Source organism: Osmerus eperlanus, chromosome 6 (assembly GCF_963692335.1).
Source record: "Osmerus eperlanus chromosome 6, fOsmEpe2.1, whole genome shotgun sequence".
Taxonomy (NCBI): domain Eukaryota; kingdom Metazoa; phylum Chordata; class Actinopteri; order Osmeriformes; family Osmeridae; genus Osmerus; species Osmerus eperlanus.
The window spans coordinates 11,493,874-11,513,791 of record NC_085023.1 but is presented as its reverse complement, the minus strand read 5'-3'; the positions used below and the strand labels follow the sequence as shown (position 1 = coordinate 11,513,791).

General features: G+C 41.1%; 2 protein-coding genes across 2 annotated transcripts; one reads left to right on the top strand and one right to left on the bottom strand.

The window, feature by feature from the left end:
• The first annotated feature begins 754 nt into the window (after positions 1-754).
• LOC134022171 (solute carrier family 22 member 7-like) lies at positions 755-4,862 on the top strand. The gene is made up of 10 exons (XM_062463485.1): positions 755-1,135; positions 2,031-2,134; positions 2,377-2,531; positions 2,715-2,883; positions 3,058-3,181; positions 3,286-3,392; positions 3,491-3,705; positions 3,990-4,098; positions 4,356-4,562; positions 4,724-4,862. The coding sequence occupies exons 1-10, from the start codon at positions 755-757 to the stop codon at positions 4,821-4,823; spliced, it is 1,671 nt and encodes a 556-aa protein (XP_062319469.1). The 3' UTR covers positions 4,824-4,862.
• Positions 3,956-19,317, bottom strand: LOC134022755 (1-phosphatidylinositol 4,5-bisphosphate phosphodiesterase epsilon-1-like). The gene is made up of 29 exons (XM_062464503.1): positions 18,994-19,317; positions 18,586-18,731; positions 18,111-18,357; positions 17,692-17,906; positions 16,811-17,477; positions 16,528-16,710; positions 16,185-16,299; positions 15,681-15,852; positions 15,390-15,512; positions 14,713-14,849; positions 14,314-14,552; positions 14,161-14,222; positions 13,817-13,982; positions 12,849-12,956; positions 12,464-12,580; positions 12,197-12,355; positions 10,267-10,399; positions 10,014-10,138; positions 9,735-9,852; positions 9,427-9,549; positions 8,937-9,224; positions 8,468-8,631; positions 8,065-8,323; positions 7,803-7,921; positions 7,441-7,569; positions 6,995-7,207; positions 6,753-6,905; positions 6,256-6,474; positions 3,956-5,956 (listed from the first exon to the last, which is right to left on the bottom strand). Exons 1-29 carry the CDS (start codon positions 19,315-19,317, stop codon positions 5,756-5,758), a joined length of 5,424 nt encoding a protein of 1,807 aa, XP_062320487.1. The 3' UTR covers positions 3,956-5,755.
• Between the last annotated feature and the right edge of the window lie 601 nt (positions 19,318-19,918).

Below are 19,918 nucleotides of genomic sequence, written 5' to 3'. Positions count from 1 at the left end.
TGTTTTAGACAGGCCCCCCTTTAAAATTGAAAAAAATGTGTCTGAAGTGTGTCTGTTGCAGGGTACTTATGGTGTTAATTGAGGTGCCCAAGGGCTCTGTGAATGGCTGTTATATAGTGGTTACATCAGCAAGCGGATTTTCGGATTTTGAATGGAAGTGCAGACCAAATCCTCAATACAAAGAATGTGGCTTGCGCTGCATGCTTAACCCTTGTGCTGCCTTCGGGTCACATGACCCAAAGGTTCATAACGAACATTGTTGTGTTTACCCAATTTTACCCAATACAAAAACAAATACAAATAATTTTCTTTTAACCTTCGCAATGTGGGGGGTCTGAGACAGCCCAACGGTTAAAAGAAAATGCTTTACTTTGTCTTTGTATGCGGTAAAGTTGTCGCAATACGACGGTGGGTCACAACGACTGATGGGTCAGAATGACCCGAAGATAACACTAGGGTTAATACATTTTTGTTCACCCCCCCCCACACACACACACACACATTTTTCATTTAGCACAGCCTCCTGGGGGGTGTGTCTCCTACGTAGAGAGCCATTGGTCTTGTTGATCTTCCTTGACTTGAAATGAAGTTCTCAGTCTGCTGTATAGAATACATAGTTTTGACCTGAGGAGCTTTTTATTTTATTCAAGTACGGATTCCGAGGCAGCTATTTTCTGACCTCCAGCATTCAGAGAGCTTTACATTTGGATTTCCCCACTAATCCTAGTATTCTGTTTAAAAGGTTTTCTTCAAAATGAAGTTTGAAAATGTTCTTGAGGAGACTAATGGCTTTGGATGGTTCCAAATGTTGATCATTACTCTGCTCTGTGTTCCTCGGGTGATTCTGCCTTGTCACTTCTTGCTGAATAACTTCATTGCAGCTGTACCCTCTCACCACTGTGACCTTAGCTCTCTGGAAGATGGAGTAGTCTTTAGGAATCTGTCGCAGGGGCAAAGACTGACCGTGGGTCTCCCAGTGCAGGAACATGGATCTACAAGTTCATGTAGGATGTTTGCAGAACCCCAATTTAAACTCCTGGAAAATGTTTCCAGCCATACTGAATTACCTACCATTCAGTGTAGAACCGGATGGGTGTATGACAAGAGCATGTTCACCTCCACACTGGCTACAGAGGTACAAATATATGTGTTATTCAAGAAAAACAATGATCTCTATACACCGCAGTACTTTTGGCATCACATTTTGACAAGTTTGTGGTCTGACTGTACTTATCCAGCATGTACTTGACATTACAATACCAGATTTCAACGAAACAACTATGATGATTACATTGGATATTTGCATATAATTGCACAACTCTTTTTTATTATTTTATGCATATTTAGGGGCACTGGGCCAAGTCGTCACAGGCTCAAGTCGTCACAGTGCCTTTTACTCTAAAACCAATCAAGCTTGCCAAATGTTGCTCCTTGTGATCAGATGTTATCTAAGTTGGGTAAAACAGTCTGAAAAGTCAACTACAACTAACCTCAAAATGATTATTGTTTGCAATGAAATTCCCAGTAGCCTATTACCTTTTTTGTGAAGAATTCTTAAATGTTTCAAATGACAAGAAATGCTTTAGAACTTAGGACCTAAATAGTATGAGTCAAATAGTGACAATTTGCCTCATCATGTGGCAACTTCCCCCTATATTTAATCAGTAATACAAAAATGTTGTATATAACAAAGTAAATTACTGTTTTAGAGAGTACTGTATTCAACAGTTTTTCAATTCAAAGATTTTTACAGATATGCAAAATGTCTCTCCATGAGAATAACTATTTCCACATACCTAAAAAGTATAACAACTTGCGTAGGTCTCTCTTACATATCATTTTTATTATATATATATATTTTTTATCATTTAATTGTTTCCATATTACTTCTTAACGGTGAAAATGACAGAAAGCATGGTGTGGGTAACTTAGAAGAAAGCATACTGCCTCAACTGGTAAATGACTAATAGGAATTTTGAGTTCATACAATGTTTATTATGCTCAAGTTGATTATTGCTCTCTCTATGAAGTGGGACCTTGTCTGTGACAGAAAAAGCTTGAACAAAGCAACAGCCACCATCTTCTTTGTTGGAGTTATGTTTGGAGCCATTATCTTTGGTATCCTCTGTGACAAGTATGAACTTCCTTCATAGCTATCAAATGGTTTTTAGTTGTGATGTAGTGACTAACCGCATAAGCTGACGTTTGCTGTCTAAGAAATCAGTTTAAAGGAAAAGTGATTTTGATTCACGTAACTTCAGTTTGGTATTCATTGATACTTTCATTAACCTCGGTTTTAGATAGTGTGATTTATTCAAAATTAATAAATGCCTTCCAATGCATTCATTAATGTAACACTAAATGTTTGTTTTGCAGGTATGGTAGAAGGAGCATTTTATTGGTGTCTTACACAATGGCCATCGTATTTGGAATGTCCAGTGCATTCTCAAACTCCTTCATAATGTTTGCAGTGTTGAGATTTCTCACAGGCTTTGGACTCACAGGAATTAGTATAATTTCCATAGTTCTGAGTAAGTAATTGACCTGATAAGCCAACTTCACCCAGAGCAGTTGATATCTGATCAGATTTTGTTATGTGTCTTCTGTATCTAAGCTAAATGTTTTCTGTTATGCACTTTCACAAAGAAACTTGATTAGTACTGATTACATACTATTATTGTCTGTCTAATATTTGTTTCGCTGTATTATTTCAGGCATTGAGTGGGTGGATGTAAGACACCGGGCATTGATTGGCGTGATTGGCAGCATGGCGTGGACTGTTGGGAATATAATGCTTGCAGGAATTGCATACTTAGTGAACGATTGGCGGATGCTGATTGTGGCTGTTACTGCCCCTCTAGGTTTTGCTATCATTACCTGGTGGTGAGAAGCAAAATCTTGTCTTCATACCACACCACAAATTCACATGTACTCCTTAGTAGTTAATGATTTTTTATTGTAAAGTAATTCAAGATTTTATGATGTAGAAAGTCACAATGAGTTGTAATGGTTAATTTGTTAATATAACCTAATCCTTTAGATATTTAATCATTGCAGGTGGATCCCTGAGTCTGCCCGGTGGCTTTTGGCCAATGGAAAAGTGGAAAGGGCTCACTTTTACCTGGAGAAGTGTGCCCGGTTTAATAAAAAAGATAACTTTTCTTCAAAAATACAACTTGCGGTAAATGTAAAAATTCATTCAATTCATTTTGTTTACAAATATTCCATGCATAAATTATAACTGGCTTTGTGATTGCACAGATGCTGAGCTAACACTTTCCTTAGAGCCTGTCTAATATGACAACAGATAACCAGAAGAAGACATACTCCTATTTGGATCTTATAAGGACCGCAGGAATGAGAAGGCTGTCACTACTCACAGGGATAGTTTGGTGTGTAAAGCATTGAAGCATTTAAACATTTAATAAACATTTATTCCATAAAAAGTAATTTGTTTATGTAAACGTGTCTATGTAATCACACTTAACAGGTATGGCGTTGCATCAACATACTATGGGATTAGTTTAAACATTACTGGCTTTGGCTTGAACATCTATCTTACCCATTTCATCTACGCTGCCATTGAAGTACCTGCAAAGATTATTGTCTACTTCTGTCTGAATTCCACTGGCCGAAGACGTTGCCAATCCGGCACTCTTCTTCTAACTGGAATTTGTATAGCCATAAATATCTTTCTGCCCAAAGGTAATCACTTCAAAAAGTATTATATTTTCTGTAATATAAAATGAATGACCTTCAGTTGGCACATCATTATTACCAATAATACACCATGTACAGCCTTGCCATAACATTAACAGACTTACTGTAGATAGAATTATCAGAAGTCGCTCTGGATAAGAGCGTCTGCTAAATGATTAAATGTAGAAATAATTTCACAAATACTAACATGTGAAAGGTTCTTTCTCACCATTTCGAGATTTGCTTTGTTTTCCGATGTTTTTTAAAAATTGTCTTCCGGTTCTGCTAAGGTATGTGGTACCTGCGCACAATTGTGGCTGTGCTTGGAAAAGGCCTATCAGAAGCGTCATTCACCACAGTCTTCCTGTACACCACTGAACTATACCCAACAGTTGTCAGGTCAGACATAGCTTTGAGATTTAGATTTGTAAATGATGTGTTGATTTTTTATTTTATTTTACCAAGAACACAATGGAAAGCCGTAAAAAAAGTTCATTTACCTTGTCTAAACAGTATAAAAAACTGGAAGTCATTATACAGAAACAACATATATCTGAGTATTACAGTACAGTTAGCTGACATTAAATTAAGTTTGCCACAAAATAATGGTGCTTTTAATACCAATGGTTGTGATTCGTCAATTTTGTTCCAAACAGGCAAAACGGCATAGGCTATACAAGTTTTATGGCTCGTTTGGGCGTGTCAATGGCGCCTCTGATTATACTACTGGAAGATGTGTGGAAGCTACTTCCTGAGGTTATCATCTGCTTTTTTGCCATCTTTTCTGGGCTTGTGGCATGTCTTCTCCCAGAGACCTTAAATGCAAAGCTGCCAGAGACCATTGAGGACATTGAAGAATCAAGGTAATCCAAGAATTCCTATTCATAGCAAGAAAGGTTAAACATGATTTATGTGTTCTTCTTGTACAGTATACCTTCAGCTAGGCAGTCAGGATCAGGTCTCAGCCTTAACCTTCACACTGGAATAATTTTTCCAACAACAACATTTTTTCTTATACTTTCAGAAGTAATACCATCTTTAAATCCCACATGGAGACTCTTGATGTTTCTCTGAAACCAAGGAACCAAGGAAGTCAAACACAAATCCCTTTGGGAAATGTGTAATACGTGTGTCCTCAGGATCTGAATTCGGATGCATTTATAATGAGCATACAGAGTACACTCAGATTTTTTAAAACTAAAATCAAACCGTCCAATAATTATTTCACGTTACAAATTAGATGAACTTGTTTGAATATTGAAGTGTTGTCTTAGTATCATAAAATCACCTGCATGTACAAAGGAGTTGTTAACATGCAAATTTAATTGACTTGTGCGTCCCCAAATTTAAAATAAATGCTCATGAGTTTTAGAGTTTTTATTGATGATGGGCTGGTTCCATATGTGGCTTATATGTGGCTTACTCTGTACTTCCTTTTTTTATTTCATAAAACCACAGTTAAATATTGCATGCATTTGTAAGCAAAGATTGTTTCGTCAGATGGTGAACAGAAAGCATATAACATGACAACCCACTTTTATATAAAAAATAACAGTAACAGTAAGTTACAGAGGAACTACTATTAGCAAGAGCTCTCATTCTATGTCTCAATGTCATTGGCAGCGTTCAAGAAACATAAAATAAAAAGCCAGGTCAATTTTATATGGTGTTCATCAACCATTGATGCACATGCTTACAGAGGGATCAGCCTGTCCTTCTTAGATGAAACCAAAGTTAGTATTTCTCCTTCAGAGTTGTGTTGCTTCAAATCTGCCCTGTGCCATTAAATTCACATACATCCTAATGGGAGACAGACACCATTATATACTACATGCACAAGCTGTTAAATTAGTTTTGAGTTGCATTTATTTTTATTTAGCTAACTGTGTGTACTGTGGCAAACAGTTTGTTTAAAAGACCAAGCCGGGTTGAAACGTCAATGTTCAAGTTTACAGGCCTTAACATATATGTACCTGATCAAGTACTGTAATAAGAGAAACTCCTCCCCTGGTCCTTGACGACAATCTCCACAATATCTTTTCGAGTGTTGCTAGGGTCACTCATAGGTCTCGCTCAAGTGCAAGCAACAGGCTGCCCTCTCATCCTTACTGTGCAACATCTCAGAGCAGGAGCTGTCCCCAATCCATACAGCCCGACTTCGGCCAGTCAGCCTCTTCAGCTCACTGGCTAAAGATACTCCTTTACGTCGATCCTCACGAACAGGTTTAGAGTGAGCTTTGACATGGGGTTCCCGCATCTAAGCACAAAAAACGATTTCATTATCCTTTTTTTATATATAAGGTATATAGGCACAGGCAAAGTCTGTCCTGTTTTGATGTAGCCAATTATTGAATTGTTCTGAACTCGAGTCATGGTTGCATGAATGCATTGTTTAGCATCATAAATAAAATACAAAATACAAACCAATGAAAGCCTTAGTATCCCCTAAATATTCCCAGTCAAACATCAATTTGGTTTATGAACTAAACCACCTTAAAGGTACCCTAACATACATATGCGACCTGATGTCGTTTTATGTCCCCTCATCTCATTTACCTGAACTTGGTCCTTGAGGCTGAGGATGAACTTCCCTGGCCCCCTCCACCTGCTCTGAGCCTGCTGCACACGTTCATGGTCACGAAGGACCCGCTGATGGGAGGATTTGGCAGAGAGCCTGCGCCCCCCCGGCTCTCTGGACACCTCTTCCACCAGCACATAGTCACACGGGTTGGTCATGCTCATGTGAAGGCCTGACTGTTTGGCCTTTAACAATGTCTGCAAATTGGATGAAGATAAACAACTTGCTACCTATCCAACAAGTCAAGTCAAAGACATATCATGTGCAAGGGTTAACCACCAACGATTCATGTCTATACACACTGCTGTATTCAAACTACACCGTAGTTGAATCCAATTAACTTTATTAAATCCCGAAGGATATTGAAGACTACTATTAAACTATGATCACATGTAAATGATTGGTTAACTTGAATTAGTTAGGACATTTAGAATAACATGTCTAAATGTTGATTTACTCCGTTACAGAAGCTCACCTGTTCTATGAGGTCATTGGCTGTGCTGCATTTAGACGTTTCAATTATAATTTTTTGCTGCTCGGGACAAACTCTGTGTATCTGGACAAGGAAGGTATTATCTTCCAATCCAGTTATCATTTTTTCTTTCACCACACCGTCATTATTAAAGCACTGAAACAAAAGAAAAAATGTAGCTTGGTCAACGCAGAACTATACCAACTCCGACTCTGTTTAGCTAGCAGGTGGGAAGGCGCTGAGACCTTTTCCCGCTTTTTTAGGCACAGTCGGCACAGATAGCCTTCGTTGGACTTCCATCCTTGGACCACCCGTAGAATGTCCTCCTCTGGCCTGATGAGGCGCTCCTGAACCAGAGCCCCGCCCTCGCTCCTCTCCCGGGGCATGGCCACCCTCTCCTCCTGCAGGAAGTAAGACGGAAGGGAAAGCAAGGTGGAGGATGGGGGAGCTGAGAGGATCTGGGGAAGAGAAACTGGGTTAATGGGGTTAATTTATTTAAAACTAAACATTATATATTGTTAACCAAATTAGAAAATATTCGGCAGTCATCCTGAAAATTCATAACAGTTGCACAACAAATGTATGCTTTACCCCAGTTCTTTACATTAAGTAAGTAAGGCAAACAGGTTGCAGCACTAATGCCAGATACATGGTTATATGCAGTAGATATACTATAATACATTGTACTCACATTGTTCAAGAGCTGTCCGGCTGTGGTGTTCGCACTCACGCTGACCACTGTGAAAGGCTCTGGACCAGGCACTCCATGAACAGTGACTTTATACCGCTTGGCTGCTCGATTCTCATCTGTTCTAAAGAGCTGAAACACACACAGAAAGAGTGAAAGAGTGAAACAGAAAGAAGGATTAAAAGAGAGGGAGATAGAAAGAAAGAATGATCAATTTCCCAATAATGATGATAAATACTATATGTAATACTATTTTATCATATATAATACTCATAAACTCAGATGCATGTCAACCACATCAGGTCTCAGGAGCATGACTGCTCAATGTTCATCCCCATCAAAACAGTCAGCTGCTTCACACTCACCGCAGACGCAGGCTGTGAGCCACCTAATCCATCGTCTTCAGTTCTGTGGCTGTAGATAAACAGACTAGAGACTGCCACTGCTTCATTTTGCTGGTTCCTCAGCTGCAAATGTCTATATCCTGCGAGGCACAGCAATTTGCACGGTTTAATCATTTGGCTGATCTACCTTCATATACAATGATTTATTAAATAGGTTATGTAATGTTACTTTATAAATAATTTTCATTTACAAACGTTTAGGGTGTAAGCTATGTTAGCCAACCTGTTCTCAGGGCTCTAAGTGGCAGGGTCCTCTGAGCAGTGATCTGGGAGTTATGTTCAACCACAGTGAAGCGCAGGAAAGCCAGGTCCTCCATAAACACAGAGAAGGTGAAACTTTGGTTCCAAATGGGATTGAGAGCGTTGCGATGGATGGATTTGGAACGGAAGTGGCACCCATCTGCCTGCATGCCCAGAACATCCACCTCGATACACGGACTACTACAGGGGTTTCCAGGGCATACATTCTGACCCGAGATAACCTGATGAAAAAAGAGAGACCAAAAGATGACACACAGTTGGTCAACATGTGTAAATCACATATGACACTTTTTTCAGTCCTTTAAATATTTGAGAGTATATTTCCTTGTATAATGACCAAAAGTAGACCACAGACATGGACTTACAATGAGTGAATACAGAGTAGGGCTCATGCCCACCGGTTCCCGTTCCAGGGGACGGAAATGGCGGTAAAGGGGGCAGCTGGGATCCCATAGCACAGGGGGCTTCAGGACGTAACCACACCCCCCATTATTCTCAAACATGGCTGCGCTGAGTTGGAGGGCCATGTCTATGACAAAGAAACATTCAGATAGGTAAAACAAAATATGTGAAACAAAATAAGTAAAACTTTGATTAACTTCAAAAGTAGTTGCTGCCCTGGTATCTGATGTTACCGGTTGCTAATCCTTTGGTGTGATAGCAGTCAGAGTTACTGATTAGCTAAAGTTGTGTGCAAAAATAGAGGTAGACAGATTGCTAAATACTTTAAGGTGTGTCTAACTTCACAGATGTGCATGTTGTTTCGATGTTTATAATGTGAGTTGATATGCCTAAGGGATTCCTTGGACCAGAGTTTTGGTGTCACTAGCTCACCGTCCGTTTGGTAGTTGAGTGCGACCATCTGGATACCATGGAGCCAGAAAAGGAGGGGGTTGGGGTTGGTGGAATCAATACGAGTGGCAGCAGGGTATGTGCGGAGGAGCTGCCTGATGGTGTGCTGGATGAGCTTTTGGGAACTGAGGCGGCAGAGGCGCTTGGCGGCATTCTCGTTGACTGAAGACACGTGGTAGCATTTGGGGGTGCGGATTAGTGAGCTCAGGGAGGCACCGATCGTCAGAAAGGACGAGGTAGGTTCCTCTGAGCTGCAGCGGGCTGCCTCTGCTGTGGTTTCAGATTTAGGTGAGGATGCAACAAAGACATTTCTTGTCAGACAAGAAATAAAAGTATTTACTGTGTCTAGTAATTGGCAAAACATTTGACTTTGCTCATCTTTTAATGTTGACTGCAGAATCTTGGTGAATGCTGTTCACAACAAAGAGCCTGGCCCAAGGGTCAGCTGACTCAGCTAACTTGTGAACGGTACCTTTTCCTGGTGTACGTGCCGCTGTTAAGGGGTCCCCTCTGCCAGTATGATTACCAAAAAAGGACTTCCTTCTTTTTCTCTCCTTTCCCCTTGGGGATTCGGATGGATTGAGGGTGGATAGACCTAAAACGAGGTGGATAAAATATATTATGGTTCTGTTCTTACTGCCACACTTGTTTGCTGCTGAAGGGACAAGAACCGAATTAGACCCTATTTAAGTATTGCAGTCTTGGAGCGCTATATACTTATTACATACTGTGCATAATCGAATGCCACTTGCATGTGAAAATCTCATAAAAGTAGAGAACCTGGGAATTTGACAGCTTGGCAGTATATGATCAAATCTGATAGCTCCTGGGCTATCTGTCGACCTTCCTTCTTGCTTTGAGGCAAATTGAACTCTTCCTCCAGCCCCACATCAAAGACCTGCGTTTGTACAAAGGATAGATGTCTGACAATCTCTTTAAAACAAGTGAAATATATTCATCCTATGCAGAATACCAATTAAAACTGAGGATAACTAAATAAAGACAAATACAAATATAAAAAATTTGTATAAAATGTATTATATATAACAAATATCTCACTTTTTCTCTGATCTGAAAGGAATTGTCACCTTTCTTTGTTTTCTTGGAAACATCAATGCTATGCTCCACTTGAAGCTTCTCCCCGTGCAGCTGTTTCTCCTCAGGTGGATCCTCAAGTATGTTGTCTGTGGAAACACTTACACATCTTACATTTGCAGCCAAAGTAGAAAGCAATGAAAAAAGAAAGAAAGAAAGAAAGAAGGAAAGAAGAAAAGAAAGATTATGAGAGAAAGAACACATTTTGTTAAGGTACCATCAGATAATGATTCATAATCGTAGTCAGATTCGTCTTCCTCCTCTTCTTCATCCTCCTCATTGCTGTGACTTGGGAAGCTGGGAGCTATAACATTACTAGCCTGGGAATGCATCTGGGCCAACTGGTGTGCCTATAGAGTGAAATAATCATATAGGATTAATGGGACAGTCTGGTACTAACTAAACATCCTTCATAATTATGAATAATGATCATAGCAGATGGATGTCATGTGTCAAGTGCCACCCCAGATCACTCGACTTGGTCATCAAATCACATGGGATGTCTTCCCACCACCTGAAATTGAATCTGTACAAGACAGAACTACTGTACTCTTCATCCCTGCCACGAGAGCTCTCACTACTCATACATTAACTTAGGACAACCTGGACTGCAAGAAACACATTGGTGACATGATGCAGACTTGTTCATATTCCCTACGGAACATAAAGATCTGTTTCTGACAGAGTACTAGACCCAGCTGCTCATCCAGGCCACAGTACTCTGCCATCTTGATTACTGTAATCCCTCCTCGTCGGCCTACCAGTTTGCGCCATATGCCCTCTGCAGATGGTCCGGAGTACAGCCGCCTGCCTAATTTACAAGCTACTCAAGAACTCAGACATAACGCCCCTGCTGAGATTGCTCCACTGGCTGCCAGTCGCCTAAAGGATCAGGCACCAATCCCTGACACGTGCCTATGCTGCAGCCAACAGGACCCGCCTACCTTCAGGGCATCCGCAGGGTTTCAAGATGCACTTCTTCAAGCTTCACTTCGACCAACTTTTTTTTTCACGCTCGGGCACCAAAAGCAGCACTTAACAGATCCTCTATTCCTGTGAAACCTGCAACTTTGTCCCTTCCCTGCACTTAGTCTTTGTGATTTTGTTGTTATATGATCTGGCACAAAAGGGCACTCACAAGTAGTTGAGGTTGCACTTAAGATAGGCCTGTGTTTTTTCTGCTGCACTTTCCTAGGCACTATTATAATTCAGACATAATTTCAAGGTAGCTATTGTAATCAAGATGGTATTGGTCCTATCCAGGTCTGGACTGGAACTGAAAAACGGCCCGGGACTTTGAAACGCAGACCGGCCCACGACTGTGTATTATTATTATATATATATATATATTTTTTTTTTTTTACATTATGCCGCAGCCGTTTGACCAGCCGTTCGGGAAATCTCCTGACTCTCCCGACAGCCAGTCCGACCCTGGTCCTATCTAACTATGAAGGAAGGAATCTCTGTGTCTGTGTGACAGTGTTTCTTGCAATTGTCTCAAGAATTGGGCACTGTATGAAGTTTGAAATGTGCCAGGTGTATTGCTCAGGGCCCAGGAATGTGCAGTGTCATCTGTTAGATGAACAGTATGAGAAAAATAAATATAAACACATTCAGCCACAGGCGCTGCACTATTCTTTGAAAACACAACACACACAACAACAAGCAACAATACTCATGGAAACTGGCTACTGAACAAACAAACTTGGAAACAGGCGCCACTTCCTCACTGAACATTTGATTTCTCCCAGTCACAGTCTGAAGTATATATCTTGGGCATGGCACTAATATAGTTAACCAATTGAGATGTTATTGTTGCACTGTAGTAATCTATTTTTCTTCAATATCTTCTGTATCGTTCTTTTGTTTCACTGCGCCTGTTAGTAGAGATCTGGTTACTTTGTGATGTGGCTACAAACACAGAATGTTCCTTGACTCTGACCAGTGAAATACTTTAGAACCATGCACTTCTGATCCCTGATGTTCTACTGTTGCCTACTTTGCACTATTTTTACATTGATTTGGATAAAAGTGTCACTGTAGGACAAGGCTTTATCTGGCTCAAGGAAATTTAATATTTTACAAAATGTAGGCATTTGTCTTGTGCTACTTCCACCTGGGTCTCTTTATCATGCACTGTTGCTTACCTTCTGTTTGAGGATGTCCACTGGTGTCTGGTGAGCTTTAAGCTTCTTGTTTTTCAGTAAAATCTTTCCCCTCAGTTGCCATGGAGATGGTAGCAGGGGATCATCAGAGAAATCACTCTCAAACAGGAACTTTGTCACCAGCTTGTCTCCAAAAACAGTCTTGTCGTAATGCAAAATAAATTGAGAATGAATCAAACAAAGAACAAGGCACATCTTACTGTCAAGACTTAATCAGATTTTTTGAACACCCATCTACTGAGTATGCACCTTAAAGATGTCGGCCATTTTGCGTTGTTGAAGCAGAGAGCAGTGGTTCTCTATGGAGAGCACGACAGGCATTTCAGAGTTTACAAAGGCTGAGCGGTTCACTGCATCCACCACATCCTGTGTAGATAAAATGTGTCAATTAAAATGACAAGACATGATTATTTTAATAGATAGGTAATTGGATTAGAAATACAGACTGCTCGAGTGTACCTTTTTTTTTTCTTTGTTTATTTAGATTGAGACAGTCAGAGAGGAAAACAATCATAGGAAAGCAGGGATAGACAGGAGAAGACATGCAGGAAATGACCTGTGCCACAATCAAAAGACTACATGAGCCATTTAATAATCAACAAAGAGATGAAAAAAGGTGAGAAAAAAAAGCAACCTTAAAAGGTATGCGAGTGGTAAGAGTGTGGCCATGGTAGATGATAGGCATGCCATCATCACCGTCCCAGCAGTCTAGCTCCACACTTCTGCAGCCGCTGAGCAGGACCTGGTGTTGGATACAAAATATAAATGCAAGCAACATCTGCACACGTTTCTAGCGTTTTGGCTTCTGGTCTAGGGGTAGAGTCATAACATGAGTGACCAAGATGGTAGAGGGTGTCAGTGTGGGCACATCGAGCAGAGGTAGTGGTACAGAACAAAAATAATGGAATTATTAGAGCAAAAATAATGATGTCCAGCCAACTGTACATGCCACAGAGGACAAAGGAACAATGAATGCTACCAAACATATGAAATAAATAAACCAGCCTGCCTAGACTGCCTACAAGGACTCTAAACTAGCAAGAAAAATCAATGGGTGGCATTCCTAATCTAGTGTATAATAAATGTTAGGTATGTGTTGGAGTGTAGGCTGTCCTTGGTCAGCTAACCTTTTCCAAAACCCCTGTGACGTACAACCAAACAAAAATGAATCGCTATACCGGGTATAAAACAATAAGATGAAACTAGTTAATTTAAAAAAACTAACGCAATTACAAATACAACCAGCACAACAAGTTGACAAAGACACACAAATGTTTTAAACTGTTTTTTTTTTATGGGACTCAGATACGCCTATGATTGGCCGGATGAAGTTGACCTTGAGGGATGGGAAGATTTAACCAATAGCAGCAGGACTCCTGAATTATGAATGAGCGTTTTGAGAAGGAAACACAAACACAGAGAACACAACAATACAGACACGTTTGTGGCCATAACAGTAGTGTGGTAAAACAGTAGGCCAAAGTCACACTCCTTCCTATGTGGTTGGACAGTCAGTTGAGTTGGTTCCAGTTGGTTAGAATTTGTAAAGACGGCTTAGTATCCAATTAAGACCTTTTTCAGTGGCAAAGCGATTGCTCTCACCTGGCTGTAAAGTTCCACCGATGACTCTCCCTTTAGCTGGTGGCCTGTAAGATAGGTATTGTGGGAAGACGCAATGTAATAGTAAGACAGTGGATATTGAAGGGCTTCCACCTTCACTTGGGACTCTTCTATTTTGAAAGCAAAGTTGTCTTTATCCGTCAAGTACCTTGCAGGAAAAATAAAGAAAACATTTGCATAATTATTTTATTTGTAGCTGCAAAATATTATAATCATCCACAAAAATTACACACTTGACGTTTCATGGTACTTTCATGATACATGGTACTATAGAATTAACAGCTTTGTATTTCTTATTATTTGCCACAACAGTAGTACATACAAACCTAGCAAATCCCTCAAAAGATATCCAGCCTATCTGACGCATATTGGCACACGGTTCAAATTTCTGAAAAACAAATGTTTCCTCCATTCAAACTTTAAAAGCGAAAGAAATAACCACTTCAAATCTAACTAAAATGAAGGAACATGTTACTCACCTGGATGATGCTTAGGACCTCATCATAAGAGTAGTTCTCCCCCTGAGAGTTGATCAGGAAGTCATTCAGATGTAAAATACCCATGCCCAGCGCCCCAAGAGAAGCACTTTCTACGCCAGTCCCATTGGTCACTATGCTGGCTGCTGCAATGGCGTCAGAAATGTGCTTCTGGTTCTCTGACATATGTCTCTTATTCCAGATGGACAGGCCAAGGTCAAGCCCATTCCGCATCAGAAGGTCTAGTGCAAGGGGCAGAAATGTGCAAACTTGATTTAAAGCAAAGATGTTTCGAAACAATTCACACAATTAATTCAACAAAGCACGTCAATCCAGAACCTAATCTAAATCCTGTTTCAAATATGAATAAGTGAATGTGTTTAGGTGCATCATTCAACACACCCAGGTCCGGCTGCAGTCCTGTGACACTGTCGTCTACACTGAGGTTGGTGTAGAGGGGTGCAGGTTCAGACACAGAGTGAACGCAGGGAACAGCATACATATCAAACAGGTCTTTCAGATCTTTTCGGCTTCGAATGCTACACACAAATCAAAACAACAAGAAACCTTTGATGCTATAGTACACACATTTGACATAATATCCTACATGTGGACGCATATAAGGACTACAGTAAATATAGGTTTTATAAAACGTCACAATAGGGGGCAGGGGTGGAAGCAATAAGTGGAGTTTATAAAGGGACAGCTGAAGGCTATGTTGGCAGACCATTTACAAGATCAATGCTAACATCCATCCCTGGAAAACGAAACCTCCCCCCTACCAAACTTCACTTGCTTAATAGCTTGTATCGCTCAACCATAATGAAATTTACCTACATAAAAGTACCTAGAACTTTGATGTTGTTACTAAAGATATTACTATGTACCGGTAGTTACATGGTAGCTAATGTAATCTTCATGCGAAGTGTTGCCCATTCGTTTACTTCAGGTACAGACTGCCAGGCTCAGGAAACAGATGTTTTTTTTGGCAAACTTGACCAGACAAGTCATTTTCTTCAAGTTGTCAAGTGCATCCAAGGATGTACTTCAGGGAAACTTTCTTTTGTAGGGCTGATTACCTGAAGGACTTGAATAACTCAACAAACTCTGCAAAGTTCATTGTGCCATTTGAAACCATTAAGTTCTGGAAGCTTTTGGACTGGCTTTTTCCTGGCCTAGGTAGGGGCTGATAGACCTTGTTACTGAAAATAGAGAAATGCATGAATAAATAAATAAAATGTTTATTTAAGGATTTTGCAAAACTGGTGCTATCATCTCCAAATATTCATTAGCGTGCAGCAACTGGTATGAACTTGTACATTAATGGTTATGTAACCACCAAGAAATACCCAACGACAACAACATCTTACCTCGATGTGCCCTTTTGACTAGAGAAAGCTGAAGTGAAATGGGATGGTGAGGGTCCTGTCACACTCATTTTGCGAGTGGATGAGGAGCTAGTGGAGTGGGGGGGAAGTACGGCCTGGGATCTACTGGGAGATAGAAGAACAGGCCCAGGGAATCCACCAGAGACACTGTCATCTGTAGAGAGGGATGTGATCAGAGGTGCCCGGGGTAGGAAACAACCGCAGAAAGAAGCAGAAGAATAAAAACAACTAATCTTTTGGGTCACATGATGTGTCACTAGCATACTAAATGTAAGATGGATAGATACATGTGCTTGATTGATGGTCTATATTTAAATTGCAGTTTTGTAAATCAATTCCGTTGTGTAAGAAATTGCTGATGAAGAGGTCATTTGGGAGAAGGATACTGCTCTAATGCATCACTCTTCATCCCAACACACCTATGCCTTGTGATGCATACTCCATGGCAAACTTTGTGGAATCTATGGAAATGAACCTTAACCTCACCTGGTTCATTCTGGTGTGTATTGTTTGAGGGTTTGACCCAGTTTCTTCCCTGTGCATCCCAGCCTCCCTTCACTTTCTGAGACGCCATCTCGTCATCTGTAACTTCACTGTCACCCTGTCACCATACAAACACACAACAATGCACAGGCATACACACAACACCAAATTACAGACCCATTCATCAGCAAAACAAATTACACGATTCTCCCTGATAACAAAAACCAACAAATCCTTGATTTTCCAGAAAATAACTGGAAATCCTGCCTTTGGGAATATTTTACAGACTTACTAAAGATTTTGCCAGTCATGTTTAAATTTTTCAAGTGTAGTCACATTTCCTTACCCTCATGGGAGATTTCTTTTTCTTTTTGTTTGAACTCATGTTCTTCTGATTGGTGGTCATGATGAGTGGGCTGTTCCTTTGAGCCCCAGACCTGTCCATGCCGGTAGCACCCACATTCCATCTCCTGCCCCCAAACAACTCAATGGCCTGGGCAAGGGTAGGGCCCTCATACCTGCCATCCTCCTGGAAGTTAGAAATAAGTCTTGCATCATGTTGTTTTTCAGTTCATAAATGCTTTTCCATTATTTGCTTCTGGTGGGTGTTATTGAAACCAAACAGTTACCTGATAAAGGTTGACATATTTCCTCCTCAGCCACTGCAGCCTCTGGTCTGGAAACTTCCTGATTTTTCTGATGGCATCTAGAAGTGCCTGGAGCCCACTGTGAAGCAGCCTGGCAGTGTTTGTGGGGGCCACAAAATGTAACAGCCTGTTGTCTGTGGTGTGGAGGCCATAGAGAATGGATACAACATTTTGTTGGGGGCACAACTTGCATGAGAGCTTGTTCTGCAGGCATGTTGCCTCCAAGTCTGCCCCCGGATGGCCTAGGAACACAGCCTTGGCCACCCAGAGATCAAGGAAACCGTCCACCAGGCCTTTCAGCACCGCTTGGCCGCAGTAGTGGGGTTTGTAGTGGGGCAAGCTGTGGAGCTTACTGTCAGTGGGTCCTCTGCTACTGTGGAGCTTAGCCCAGGTGAGGACACAGTTGTCAGGCTGCAAGCAAAGCAGGCAGCGGGCAGTGAGGCTGGAGTCTTTGTCATAGTGGATAACCGTGGCACCCTGCAGGAGGAACTGGTGTACTTGGAGGTGAACAGAGAGAGAGTACCAGGGGATGAGCTCCGTCCCATGGCTGAAGGCCTTCTGAGCCCTCTCTGTCCAGTGGAGGTCTGCATCCATATTCTTACCATCTGGAAGGTCCTCCTCTGGGTCTGAGAGATCTCCCACCTGGAACCTATAGGAAACAATATTGTTATTCTTTTTGTCAAAGCAACTTATATTACAGGCTGAGATTTGAACCTCTTGATATACAGTCAAGTGCGCTAACCACTGAGCTACACCCATCCCAACATTGCAAGATTAATGATTTCCCATAATACCATTAATCTTGTGTTTAAATCATTGCAATTGGGCTGCTAGATAATTGGTTCAGCAAACAGAAAACTCACTGGTTGCACTTTCCATCATTGAGGGAGTTTTTACAAGGTACATTGGAGTTACTATTGGTGTCACCCTCATCCCCATCCTCTAACTCCAGAGTTCTATTGCAGCTGCGAATAATCTGGAGAATGTTGTTGACTGTGGCCTCCTTCTTTGGTTGGTTGAGACCGTCTGTCCCGATCCGTTGCAGAAAGTTGTCTTGGCCTTTGTAGTCTGAAATAAACTACACCACAAAAGGACATGCTTATTGAGAGAAAGAAAATTAGATGTAAAAATATAATTGCACTTTGACTTCATCCATGACCTGGAATTTGTAGTCAATTAAGTTTTTACACATATTAATTTTGACATATGATAGTATGGTACTGGTTACTGTAATTGCTATTCAGTATTCAGTTACTATTCAGATATACATAACATTGTTCACCTCAACATTGTTCTCTTGGAAGTTGAGGCTGATCAGGCTGGCTGCATCATCCAGGGCTGCTCCCAAATCTTTGAGGAAGACACCACAGAAAGGCACCACCCTGCAGCCTGGGATATGGAGAGCCCGGCTCACCATCTGTCTATAGTCTTCTGAGGTTTCGTGCTGAGCCATGGCATCTTTCAGGGCATGCAGGGTCTCAATATCCCTATGGTCCATGAACTTCCACATCTTCAGCACCTTACGAGACCTACAGTACAAATCAGGGCCAATCAATTTAATGCCATCAATACGATGACAAGATGCTCCCCCCCCCCCCAAGTTAACCCTCACCCTATTCAAGACACTTAATGAATCTTGCATATCAAAATACCTCATTACCAGATGATCAAAACTACATATACGTAGGTTAACCAATCTGCAGACTTTCTCTCATCGATAACAGGTTGGTGGTCATTATTTAATCACAGTTATCTACCTGAGTCCTGCTAGGAACTCCATGACAGTGTTGTAGTTTCCCATGTTCCAGCAGCACTTGGCTGTGTGGACCAGGCAAGAGAAAACCTCTCTCTTCTCCTCCATGGGGCCTGTATTCAGAATGAGCCATGAAACCCAAGAGCTCACCTGAAAACAGACAAATAAGAAATCATTTCCAGATTGTTTTTCAATATATGCAACAGGGGTTGAACACAAAAAACATATTTGCTCAAACCTTGCTTGCACAGAGCAAAATTCAATGTATGCTATAGTAAAGCCAGTATATTTTTATGTCCTCAGGAACAAGGAACAAGATACCAGGAAAAAGGTTATACCTTTTAATGAATGCACACTGAGGTGGATCTGATACAAGGCAATGCATCATACTATACAACACTTAGTCTCTCACCTCATTGAATCGCGAGACCAGGTCCTTAACGGTCTTACATTGTTGACTTTTATGACTTGAGGGCAATGATGAGAATCTGGATGAGGAGGTTGAAACGTATAGAGGATGTGGTCTTTGCACTGAAAGCTGGTAAGGGTGGCCAGCAGTGGTGCTCAGGTCTTTAGTGAGGAAAAACAGGTAGTCGAGTGGGAGTATGCGCCTGTAGAGCTCCAGCTCCTGTTCCATCAGAATATAGGCTATTTCTTCTGGGAATGGGACCAGGTGTTGGAGCTGAGCTAGCTGGTGGCTAACTTCTACTAGGGGTATCACACTCCAGCCAGCCATGGGTGGGCTTAGCTGACGCTCTGAGAGTGGAGGTAGTGTCAAAGGAGAAGAAAAAAAAGAGTGGGATTTAATTCACACCTACATGTAGTATTCATGATATGCACAGCACAATAGATGCTAGAATAGTAAAAATATATCTGTCAAGGACGATATTGGGCAAAGGCTTTTAATGGGAATAATTGCAGATTCTCATAGTAGAAACAATCATTCTTGGATTTCAATAATAATGACAATATCTATGCATGATCCATTAGAATGTGGGTTGCAACGAAATAACTATTCCAAATGAAAGTAGTATACTTTGATGAATGCATGTAAAATGATAACAGGTCTAAGTCAAAATGCATAGGTGTTGAACCTTTCAGAACTGCCCAGCCTGAGGGACTTGTAGAGACATTTAAGGGAGATCTGAAGAAGCTCCCTTCATCGCTGAGGAACAAAACACCTTCAAGAAGTGGCCCTGAGATGAAGGTGGAGATGGCAGTTCTTTGTAAGGTGACTCGAATCCTTGGCCCCAGCAATGGCAATTCAACTTCTCTCGGTACAGCTGAGGCCAGTAAACTTGAGGACTTGTATAGATATCGCAAGTCTTTAGCCCACA